The 13,161-nt window shown below is 41.2% G+C and overlaps 1 protein-coding gene across 3 annotated transcripts in view; it reads right to left on the reverse strand.

Annotated features, from left to right (window-relative positions):
• The window catches only part of LOC117734127 (TOX high mobility group box family member 2-like), a 72,348-nt gene extending 62,205 nt beyond the window's left edge, over positions 1-10,143 (reverse strand). For all 3 annotated transcript variants that reach the window (XM_034538238.1, XM_034538239.1, XM_034538237.1), the window contains exon 1: positions 9,560-10,143. In XM_034538238.1, coding sequence (XP_034394129.1) covers positions 9,560-9,664 — 105 coding nt within the window. In that variant the 5' untranslated portion in view covers positions 9,665-10,143. The remainder of the gene's footprint in view (positions 1-9,559) is intronic.
• Positions 10,144-13,161: the final 3,018 nt, after the last annotated feature.

The following is a 13,161-nucleotide window of genomic DNA, read 5'->3' on the forward strand; positions in this document are numbered from 1 at the left end:
TGGTGGCTCTGAATTGGTTGATGAGGTACATGAGTTCAGTGCCATATGTCCATGAATATTGTTCATTATTTGTGGCTTGTGTCTATGATAGTACTGTTACCATGTGTACTCGTAGCATATAGTTCCATATTACACTTTCTTCAGTGACTCATATAGCGCATACTGTAGGATGACATTTTATGAGTGGCACTTAAGATGCAGAGGAGATGAATGCATATGACTTCTATATGGCTGGTTTTATAATTCCTTTCATGTCTTCTTTTTTTTGTAAAGGGAATTTTGTCGCTGAAACCACCAAGTCCATGAGTTAGAATCTAAACTGCTTGTCTCCAGTCTTCAAACCAGTACCGTTTCTTGAGTTTATGGTGGGAGGCAGCTGATGCTTTTAATATAAAAGTGGACAAGATTGCATCAATAATGTTCACCTGATATTTAGACTCTTTAATGGAGTGGCTGTCATAATCTGAGTAATTATATATCTTTGTGTATGTCAAAACGTGGACTGTTTTACACTTGGTGATAGCCGTATCTACATCCTTAGAAAGGGGAACATTTCTCAGTCTGTAAGAATGGAAACATTGGGGACATTGAGCTATGAAAGAAGCTGTTGTTGTTTTTTTTTTCAACAAGTCACCGTGTCAGTTGAGAATTTCCTTTGTGTGTGTGTGTCTGTGTTGGGGGGATGTTGCATGAATGGGCAGTCAGCATTTAGGGTTCAAAAGAAAACACCAGCCTGAGCTTCTGTCTGTGTGAAAACCAAGGCTACGGTGCTCTGTATCAAGTGCCATTGTTTTGGTAATAGTAAACCTGGGGCACTTGCCAGGAGGCATTAGTCATTAATCTAACAAGTTCCACAATGCAAACCACAAAGTGCTGCACTGTCAACTTCCTCTTATTGAATTCTGAGCACATAAGCAAATGTCCAAGTATCTTACAGCAAGGTATACACTTTCTGATGACTAGCTACCTGAAGTATGGCTGCCATGTTTGTTTATTTGTTTGTTTCCCTGACAGGAAGACAGATCATGAAGCATGCTGGGTTTATTTGTGAGTGAGGAAGAGAATGAAGAGAGAGAAGGAGGGAGGTGGCGGGTGAAAGGCGGATAGGAGGGTATTAGGGCGGAGTGCACATTTTCAGCAGGCAGAGCATAGACATGATCTCTAATTACCCACAAAGCACTGTGTAACCCGAGCAACAGATTAGGCTGCATTATCAGGCTTAATAAAACATGACCATCTCTCAGTTTTCACTCCCTTTCCCCGCCCGGCTGCTGCAAACATTTGTTCCTAGTTATGACATTCCCGATGCCTTTGCTAAGTAACCGGACTATCTGTACCCGTTGTGACAGATTAACAGCAACAGGTACAGATTAGATGCTTTTCTCTGATGGTAAACAGAGTATAATTATGATTTTGACTGCTGGTTAAAGAAAAACATGACATGAAGACATCCCCTTGGGTTTTAGGAAATTTACATTGACACAAAATATTACATTTGTGTGTTATATGGAGAGAGTAACATGGACACTTTATGGAAAGACATGTACCAGTGTAATTGACTTTTTGTATCGTCATTTCTCAATACAAAATTCCATACATATCAATTAAATTGTTCTGGCAGCAGAAATCTCAGAAATGGATTTCTTGAACACCTTGGTTAATAAAACCATACAACTAAACGTAAAAATGCTTTTTTTTTGTAATTTGGGTAAAATTACCCTTTAAGTAACCCTTCTGTTAAAAACAGGTCAAGAGCAATCCTTCTTTTGCTTTCACACACACAAACACAGGTCAGATTCTATACTGGGTGCAAACACACACACACACACACACACACACACACACACACACACACACACACACACACACACACACAGCTACTGTATGACTTGCACCTGTATCTCTACAGTGTGGAACTGTTACTTTTACTAAATAAACAATCTGAATACTTCTTCCACCACTGTTAAGGTGCCCGCAACACACACCAAAGTGTGCATGTGTATGCACACACACACACACACACACACACACACACACACACATACTTGCTTGGTTCACGTGGGTTGTGCCAGTAAGTGCTGTTTTAGGCTATGGTTTTTCACTACTGTCTACTGTGTTATTAACAATTCTATATAAAGATCCGCTCAAGTTTTCTTTCCTGTCTGTTAACAACCCTTCCGAGCTGCTATGAGGTTGTTGACGCCCAGTTGAGAGAGATGGAGTCCTCGACAGCATAACACCATCGACCTATATGTCATAATTTCCAAAATCCTACTTTTCTTCCCACTGTTTGTTTTTCTGAGCGACATCACTCATTGACATGGCTCGTGGCCAGCTTGAGACTAAATAGGTTGACAACACAAAGAGAAGGCCTAGTTCTCTTGCTTTCCCTCTCTTTTCTCAACCCACAAGTCTCATCTAACCTCTATACCTCCCTTTTTTTTTAGCAACATCTATCTCTATTTTTCTTCTCTTTCCTTAGAAGCCTACACTGCTCTTTTTTTCTCTGGGCGATTCTTAAACCATAGATAATAGCATTGCAAGACCTAAAACCGTGGTATTACCACTGTACTTTCTGTCACACTTCTCTCTTTGCCCATTGTGAATGATCATGAAGCTCATCATTAGCTCTCAAAGAGGAAGAATGAGCCACAGTTTGATTACCTCGGTGGCTCTGTGGGCTCCCGCCGTCTCTGCTGACTGAATTGGACGCAAACGATTACAGCCTTGCACAGGCAATTATATCTGCCTGCTAAATATGTCAGACATAATAAACACATGCTCCTGACAGACAAGGGACAAGTGGAGACAGTCACAGCTGGGGAAAGAGGAAAGAGAGCATATTCAGGTGCATATGGATTTATCAACCCTGTCTTCCTCAAGTGGAATCCTCTCACAGTCCAAATTAACGCCTGCCAGTGAATTGATGACTCACACCAGTGCTCCAGTGAGAAGTCAAAGATCTGCTAATGAATGGCAACCCTAAAAAAAGCATTCTGATTGATAATCTTGCTCCCAAAATAATTAGATTGATTTGCAGGCCCACTCAGATAAATACAAATACTCTATATTCATGCACTCTGGGAGCTTTCTGATCATTCTACAGTGTAGAATGATCAGAAATTCTACAGAATTCTACAGCTTTCTGATCATTCTACTTCAGTGTAGTCCTGGCAACGGGGACGCTGGCGAAACTTAACGCCGCTCCGTCTAGGACTGTTTTTATTTGTTTTTTTCCTACCTTTTTTACAATTTAACATTCTTTTAACAGTGTAGCCATTCTTCTGACTTAATTATTCTGCAAATCTTGGATTATTTTTTATTTTGTGATTGTCGTTGGCTCCTGCTCTCCACCACTGCGATCTGGTCAATTGGCGTTGGCTGGCTAGCCGACAGTCTCTTGCTGGCTGGCCGACGGTCTCTTGCTGGCCGGCGGCTGCGGGTGAGCCGGCCGACTCCCTGCTCCATGCTGTTGCTCTGAGGCTGGTTGCCTCTCAGCGGTCCTGGTGCTCCGGTGGTCCGGTCCGTGGTTGGCGATTGCGTTGTGTTCATTGCCTATATGGCATTGTCTCCTTTGCCTCATGTATTTTCTGAAATGTTTACTTGTATTGATGTTATGTTTTTACCTTGCTTCTATGTAGAGCACTTTGTAAACCCTGTTTTTAAAGGTGCTATATAAATAAATGTATTATTATTATTATTATACTTTATGTGTACTGTTTATGTGTTAGTCTGGGCTTGGACCATAAATTAAACTTTCAGATGGGCTCTGTTCCATCAGGTCGCAGTGCAAACATGGCACTGACCCCAGGCTGATAATATTTGTAAAGGGTATTCAGTGAAAACAAGGGAGGGAAAGAGCCTTAAATCCCTGGCAAGAAGTTTATACCATGGGCCATGGTGTTTGCACAGGACATACCTCAGGAAGCTGGGACAACTGGGAATGTTTGTCCAGCTTCCAGCCCCTTCCATGCATGTATACTTACATACAGTACATATACAGCACAGTGCATACATACACACGGTACATATGTACATTCATACATTTATCAAGTACATAGAGTAGGCATGCTGTATTTATATACGAGGGCTGTGATTATTGGTTATTTTAATTAGAGCTTAATCTGTTGATTACCGGTACTCGGTTGTCAATAAAATGTAAACATTCACGTCACACGTCCCATTTATATTGCTTTTTTTTAAACTAACAGTCAAAACTCAAAGATACAACATTACAATTTTATAAAACAGAGAAACATTGTCTGTCAACTTATAATGTCAGCACAGCAACTGGGCTGGTTTGGTATGTAGGAGCTTAGGTGCACAATGTCTGTGGCGTATTGTATATTATAGCATTTCCTATCATACTCTGAAAGGGGTTTCCTTTGTTTTACTGCTTACAGAAAAAAACTAAATGTTGAGTTTCTTTGAGGTCTCGTGTCAAAAACCCATGATGGGACAGCTAAAAGCTCCAATAATCTTGTCAGTGAAATTAAGTTTAAACCACTAAAGAGACGGACAGACAGATATGCTGCATTGTTTGCACATCAATTTCACCATGCTGTCCTGTGTCTTTCCTTTTGAGTGTTTACACTCGTTAACAAACATAATCAACATTAAACTAAACACCCAGGGGCCTACTCTGGAGCAGGTGCTGGTGCGGTTTCTTTTTCTTTCTTCTTCTGCAGTAAGAATGAAAATGCCATCGCACTGCCCCATGGGAAGGCCCGGGCTGACTAATGTAAGCACACTACAGTGGGGCTGCTGGTCTTAATTATGGTAACAGACGCTGAGGGGGACGCACTGGTACCCACCAACGAGGAAGTAGCTTAGCACTACCAGAGCCAAAAATTAGCACATGGGTAGCCTCCCACCACCACCACTACCACACACGTACATTCATACTGACTCTCATATCCTACATCAAACACAAACACTGCATTTACAGGGCAAACAACACGACACGGAGCATTTAAATATTGAAAAAGCTATTCCTGACCCTGTGTGTGGTATTACAGCATCTCGTGTCCTATTGCCTTTCATCAATACGCATGTCTGTCTGCATCGATCAGAACAAAAAACAAAAAAACAGATCTAGACACCTTTTAGTTGGTTGGGAAAAGTCACCGAGGTTAAATACACACACACACATATATATCTATATATATATATATATATATGTATATATAGATATATATTAACGGTAAGACATCTCTGTGCCATATGCAGGCTATGTGACTCAATGTCAGAGCCAATTCCAGTTTTATTGAAATGATTTAAAATGGTAGGAATCCCTATTAAAAATCTCCTCCGTGTGTTGGGGCAGGGAGAATATGATTTAGTGGCTGTTTTTGCTCTGCCCCTGCTCGCTGTGTGTCACAGGCCCTTACTGTGGTATGCATGGCCTTCCTCTGCACTGGGCTATGAAAGCAATTGTGATTGTGATTCTGTAGTCAGCAAAACGCTTGAATGGCCCCGAGTTAGCCTGCACAGACACACACACACACACACACACACACACACAGACACACACACAGATACACGCACTCTCCCCATACTGGGCCACTGATTACTTCAACCCATTTGACTCTCACTCCTCCTTTGATTCTCCCTTTCTGTCTCTCTGTCACACAGAGTTTGTCATTAGCTAATAGCGACAGCGCTACTCAACATGAACATTGGGTATAGTCAGCATTACGCCGATTGGTTAATTTGTCAGCCACGTGTAAGTACACAAGGGACTAAAAATACCCCTTACAATTAGCCAACACTAACAACACATATGTGTGTTTATTCAAGAGCTTATTTCACTTGAGGACGATCAGTTGGTGGAAACCGACTGAATATGTTAATATAAAGTAATCAAACCTTTGCACAGCATACAGTACACCAGGCAGTCCTGTAATAAAAAATAAAACTGAGATAAGGCATTCAAATGAAGTACATCATTCCCCATCTTATCTGCGGCAGATGAGACCACCAACTAACAAAGCCAGCTCTTCAGTCATGTCCTATCGAAGCCGATATCAGTTGTTGGGAGGATATATGAGCTGGGTGGGGCCTGGGTGTTTAAACACAAGGCCTTATTCTCTTTGCACTCTTGCTATACTGTATGCAGCACCTCACCTCAGCAGCAGTCAGCACTGTTTGATTAAGGTATTCAAATAAAGGAGCAGACACTGTGTTCCCATTTCACAGAGCAAACTAAAAGCGTCAGACAAACAACAATTACAAACATGTTGTGTCAGACAGAATGCGTCTTTATACTTTAGATGCTTTCTACAATAGATACAGTGTGAATTTGTATCATGCGCTTGTAAGGCAGCAGATAGCATTAAAACATGGCCCAGTTGAATATTACCATTAGATCACAGAACTGTTGTAATGGTATTATTCTCTATCATTTCTCCTCGGCTGCGGGAGAGCACCACAGTAATAAAAGACACGTAACTCACAGTGAAATAAGATGAGTATTGAAAGTATTGAAGTAGAAATCGTCTGGGTTATTTATGGATCTTTCTGAATTATCTTAACCTTGAAGTACCGTCTCTGCTCATTTTATGCATCTCTTTTCTTTGCATTCTTCAACCTTTTCAGTTTGACAGTGCTGAACTTCAGTGGTTACAGTCTTAGCACAAACTATTTTGGCCAGCAGAATGATTCATGTTACTTAAGGACCAGTCAATTATACATTTTGGCTGAACAAAGGGTTCACATTTCTCAATGCAAAATGTTTCTGTTGATCACGGACAACAGTGCCAAAGTAATGGAAATGATACACGCAGAGATGAGTGAACATGGTAATTATCAAAACATTGAATTAGGTGACAGAAAGAGTACATCCAGAAACACATAAACTAATATGAATAAAACACGTCTCTGCTTCCAATGAGCAGTGTGACAAAGGCTGAAAGCACGAGCAGTACAAGTGGTAGTTGGTAGTCGCATAAACTTGATAATCAAACTAGGCTTGTGTTGCTGCAGAGTAGACAGGAAATAAGTTTGCAAATCAACACACTATAAAGCTAAAATACCAGCGCATGCTCATTTTCATCCAATTAAGCGTGTGTGTAAATCAGATTAACACTGTTAATTTCACAGCGATAAAAGGGGAGAGCTTTTCACAGCCTCCAAAATACTTATTTTTTTCTTTTCTTTTTTTCAAACAGGGATACTGAATCGGCCAGAGAGGAGTAATGGTGCTGAATCTCAACACAGTTGCCAAATTGCAAACATCTCACCAAAAACTCCTTCTTATTTTTTTCTCTTTTCAAATAACATTATCCCAAAAGAATGGTCTCAAGATAAACTAGAAGGCAACCAACTCAACAACAAATTAAGCTACAAACAAAAACATCCACATGGATATGCAAAGTAAGCGCATAAAAACATTTGACCTTAATGCTTATGATAAGCCTTTTGCCTCCATGCTGCTTCCGAAAGAGACCTGGGCAGAATGTGACCAACCGGGCTGTCAGACATGATTAGCAGCGGGCAGATCTGAACCGTAGATACAGAACCTACATAACAAATCAGATGTCTCTATGGTGCCACAGCCAGCTTGACAAGCGTTGGAAGAGCGGAACTTGACCCTGTGCACTGTGTTAACAGGACACCAAGTGATCCCTGCTGCTCGCGGGCCTCATTTGCATCGCCAGTGAAGGTAGTTAGTGTTACACGTGTGATGATAGCAAATTATACCTCCCCTTGTGGAAAGAGCCCCCACTCCCTCAAGCGAAGGGAGTGGAGGGATTTCAATAATTCAAATGAACACTCGTAATTTTGAGGGGCGACACACTTTTTTTTTTGTGACAGTAGTTGGTGTCACTTTCTCCCTTGTGAAAGCACTTCATATTATTTAATTTCTGCTGGCTTTGTTTCCAGGATCCATGCAGTGTGTGTGTGTGTGTGTGTGTGTGTGTGTGTGTGTGTGTGTGTGTGTGTGTGTGTGTGTGTGTGCGTGCGTTTGTGTGTGTATATATCAGCATATTCTTCAGATTATCCGCATAGAGGATGATCCTAATTCGTTTGACCTAAAAAAGATAGCCTGTACGGAGGAGACAGTTATATGAGCCGAGCCCATTTGTGTGTCACAGGTGTACACCTGCCTTATCAGTATATGTTTTATATCGACTTAATGCGAGTCACAGATAAAAACTGTGTCCAGGTTGCTTTTGTTTCTGTCTTTTGCACTTCAACAAGATTTCTGCTACCAAACCTGAGCAGAGATTAATGTTGCGCCATTTTTTAAATCTCTAAATTGGGAGATAATCTTTTCAGTTGATAACTGGAAGGTTTCGTTCAGTGACAGACACTTTCCATTGCCCACACAGAAAAAGACCAACATCCCCAACTGTGCATCATTCCCCTCACTGTCATACCTGAAAGCTATCTTCATCTGAGAAAGCAAGCCAGAAGAACTCGAAATCATCTAGAAGCTGGTCCACATCCAGAGCCTTTTGATTTGTAATTTTCCAACCATTGTAAGTGACGGCACCAAAGTCCAATTCAGTGGTTGCAGATGGCTGAGATGTTGCAAACACTCGTGGAAGCTGCACATCATTTATAATAATTTAACAGTTTACAACAGTTTACAACAGTGTTCCTAGTGTTTCCACTGGGTATATATTGTGTTTGTGGAACTCAATACAACTTTTGCTGTGAGCTTATTTTACTTTGTGGTGTTTTTGTAATCTCTTATGGCAATACATCGAGAGATTTCTAGTGTTGCCCCATCCTTCGGTTATTTATAACAGGATTACTAAGCACTGTTTTTTTGTTTGCAATAGGATGATGACACATTTTTTTCTAGGAAAATGTCAAAGAACAAAATATTCATAATGCTGTTTTAAATGCCACCTGCGCACTTGCGATGGAGTCAGTGCAGGTCACACGGCAAATGCTGCGAGGTGTACAAACTGAGAGAGAGAAAAGAGTGATATGCAGCAGCCACTCTGTGGTTTCTCTTTAAAAAGTAATTACCAGTACATTACTGGCACACATCCATTTAATCGTTGAACTCCCATCGGAAAAGCATGTAAGCTATAAGAAATCATTGAGAGGGGAGATACTGTTGGAGCAGAGAGCAGAGTGGGGCAGTATGGATTCTATACAGCCTCTGGTATTCCACATCGGATGGGACACTTAATGCCAGCTTTGTGCGAAACACAACTGCACAATCTCTCCGGGGAAATAACATAATAACCATGTTGGTTAGAGGAGAGGGAAAAAGTTTGACGACACATTTTCTTTCAACAACACAATAGAACGATTGCCGGTTTCAGTCTAGAGTGACATTGAATACAAATGCTGCGTCCCGTTCCAGACTAAATTAAAACCAGTCCAATAGGAGCTCGGGACACTTTATTTGCTAACACTTGACATGTTTTTTTGGATAGCTGTGTGTTTGGGGCAAGTGAGCGCCCGTGGATTGAAAAAAAATAAATAAAAAAAAGCGTCCAAAGCATGCGTTTTGCGTTGCATGAATGTTGGCTCATGTAAGGAGACAGGTGATATATGAAGCATGTCAATGCACGAGACAACACCGTTTGTTATTTACCTTGTTCGAGTGGTAATAGTCCAAGGAGCTCAGACAACTTGGATCAGTCGGAAGGGAGCATGAACCCACATTTGCCGGGGGAGCAGGATAAAATCTCACGTCCATCTCAGGTTGTGCGAGACTGAAGGCATGAAATCACTTTCAGCGTCTTTGACTCACTATCGTCTCAGCAAACACAACGCCGGAGCAGGAGGGACAAAAAGAAAGAAAGAAGTGGGGGAGTTTCACTCGGTACACTCTTCCCTCACATCCGTTCGCGGCCGAACTTCGGCACCAACTCTGGTGATGCGCAGTCCTCCTCAGAGCCTCGCACCAGGATGCGAAACGCTCACTCACTCAAAACGGAGAGCACAAATGTTTTGGATACACACGTGTTGGTAAAACTATCCCGTTGTTCCACAACAAATAAAAGCAAAACCTCCAACTTTGGTCCTCTCTGTTTAGATCTTTTTCTACGGCTGAACAGCAGCCCATAAATTCGCAGCCTCTGCTCTCAGGACTCCATAAAGGCTTTGTTATGGAGGTGCATATTCTTGCATTGGTTCCAGTACAGAAGTGGTCGGACTTCCCTCTGCCATGCGACCTCTGCCGATAATAAACGGGAAAGAGGAACGGAGGGAGAAGGGGGAGGGGAGATTGGTGGCTGCCTTGGCAACCGCTCTCCTTTCTGCAACTGCGCGCTTCTGATTAGCTGGAAATGTAGTAGTGTGCACGGCTGTGCATTATGAAGCGCACTCTGCTTCCATCAGGGCTTCATAAAGGCTTCCATTTGGGTTATTGTGCCAAGGTGGATGGGAGGAGGTTGCACAGAGTCTCTCTGTAGTTCAACCATGTGTTAATGTATTTTTGTTTTTCATTTGCGGGACAACAAACTGAATATCGATATCACCTTATTATTCAAATAGCCTATAGCCTCAGGCAGTAAAGCTAAATTCACTTGCTCTAATGCCTATGAATAGGTTAAAGCAAAAGGAAACTGCCGAATATGTTATTCTTGGTACAGTCTTAGAGTTTAACAAGTGATAGGTTAGTTAAGATCAAATACAATAAAAAGTAAACTTCATTAATCATATGTGTGTTGTCTCCAGTCGTGCTTGTATTTTGAGGCGTTGTGTTATTTTGGTAAAAAAGAAGAGCAACAATTACAAGAAAACGTCAAATTAAAGCCCTAAAATTAACCTCACACAACAAAGCAGAGTAGCTAACACTGATGACTCTTAAACTGTGTGCAGAATTACAAGATGGAATATGTACAAAGGAGTTTAATCTTGTATTGCCATACAGTTGCCAATGTGCGTGGTGAGAAGCTGGGGCTGTGAGAGCTGCCTCTGACAGCTCACTGAATGTGATGGATAGCACACCCTTGCCCTGTGATGTGCATGCACATTTGATGTTGAAATGGCCTATCCATGGGACCATTGTCTTTCAATCATGTCAAGGCAAAGTACAGAACAGAGCACATTTTCTGCTGCCTGGCGTTATTACTATGCCACAGTTTACAGCACAATCCATACACCCTGCACAGAAATATGCTTTATCCTCCTGAAGCCGTTCTGTTTAAAGATACCTAATTTGAATTGTTTTTAGGATGCATCAGCATTAAAATGGTGCTAATACATCCTCTTCATCAGTCCTAAACAGTATTGCAGACAGGCTTTCATTAGGTGAGCCTGGATGTGAATAGAGGAGAATGTAACACAAGAAGGGTACAATTGTTTTTACACAAACTGTGACAGCAGCATCTGCCCACTGCTGCAGCTCTTATGTTCCCCCTTCAGAAATGTAAAAAGCTGGTCATTATTTCAGCAGGTCTATTATGTGACAGTGCAACCTCTATGTTTTACAGTGGGGTCCTTTGCTTTTAGGCACAGCCTGCCACTGTACCAGGACCAGCACATGGAGGGTTAACCACATGGCCCGGTGCCATGGCTTCATGGGAATGGAATGTGGAGTGCTGTGTGTGCAGGGCTCCTTTCCCAGCATCCCTCACTGCCCAGGCGCATGCTAATGATCAGTATTATTGAGGCACAATTGATGGGCTAGCAACCAAACAAGAGAAACTAATTACTACTAAGGCTTTATTGTCCTTTAATTACTGAAGCTCTATGGCAATTAGTGCTCCACAAAGACACAGCCCTACTTTAATCTCAAATAAAATGTGATGCAGATGAAAAAATGTGGAAGATGAAAGGTAGATAAGATAATTTGGCTTTCAGTTCGTTCTGCAGAAACGATGACTGATTTGAGGAAAGTGTGGGAGAACAAAAGAACTGCTGAGGGTCGTGCTAATTTCAACCAAAAACCATCTCAAAACAGAATCTGCACGTGATACCTCTGTGACCTTGGATAGCTAAATCAAACATAAAAAAGTGAATTCTGAATATATCTTTCCCAAAGTTACAGGAGAGAGGGGAAACGCAAGCCTACAGTTTGTGATGTCATTGAAAGATGACTATTATTACAATTAAGAACTTTGTAGAGTCACGCTGATTGCTGTTAAGTACCTACATGAGGTTAATTTTATACTACGGAGCAAACTGTGAAGTGCTGGTATGAGCAGCTACAACTGTAGCGTCCAAGGTGGCTGTGTACATTCTTTAGAAATAATCTTTTAAAAATACAGTTCATGTTATACATCATCTCAAAACTGTATTTACTTGAACATTACTGGGATTTTAAGCCATGATCTAAGGCTAAAAGCAAAAAGAAAACCTCTGTCTGTACTCTGTTTCACTTTTTTTTAATTGTGTGACATATCTTGACTGAGCAGTTACATCTTTCATTCTGAGAATTAAGCACAGTTTCATGTTGTTTTGAGCAGTGGGTGGATGCAAAACTTTACACAGTTTCGAAAGTATCACAGCCTTTTTAAACATAATTAGTCCCAATGTATGCCTCATTTAAGCAGTTCCATAAACACTGAGTAAGTACTGTACAATGTAGCCTGAAGTTTAAATGTGTGGCTGTACTCTTAGCCTCCATGCATGTGTACTGTAAGGCTTTCACAAACAATCACGTCAGAGATTTGCTCACACAATCAGTTCAATAATTGCCAATCAAGTCTCTGTCTGTCTGTTGGTCTATATATATATACCTACTTATACATACACATACTTATAAAACGTATCTGTACGCATATATAAACAGATGAATATACGTGTATATACTGTACGTGTATATATATATATATATATATATATATATATATATATATATATATATATATATATATATGTATATACACGTATATACATATATTGTAGTGTCACGGGCTGTCGCTAGGACAGGCTAGCCTGGGGCGGTGCCAAGAGAGAGATGAACACAGGCACGTCCGAGGGTATTTAACAAAAGTCCAGGTTTATTTCCCATCCCACCAGCAAGGTAACATTCAAAAACAACAAAGTATCAAAAAAAAGGTCCAGTTAGATAACGCAAAACATCCCGGAGGAGAAAGTGGTTAATTAACCAAACAAAAACTCAATCCTGGTGAATCCAGGCTACGAGGTCCTCTCCCTTGTTGTCCTCTTCCAGGTGCTCGTGGGTTCACCTTCCGCTCTCCTTTCTCCTTCCCAGGTGCTCTCCCTTAAGTCTCCCAGCCCTGC

The sequence above is a fragment of the Cyclopterus lumpus genome, chromosome 7 (genome assembly GCF_009769545.1).
Source record: "Cyclopterus lumpus isolate fCycLum1 chromosome 7, fCycLum1.pri, whole genome shotgun sequence".
NCBI lineage: Eukaryota > Metazoa > Chordata > Actinopteri > Perciformes > Cyclopteridae > Cyclopterus > Cyclopterus lumpus.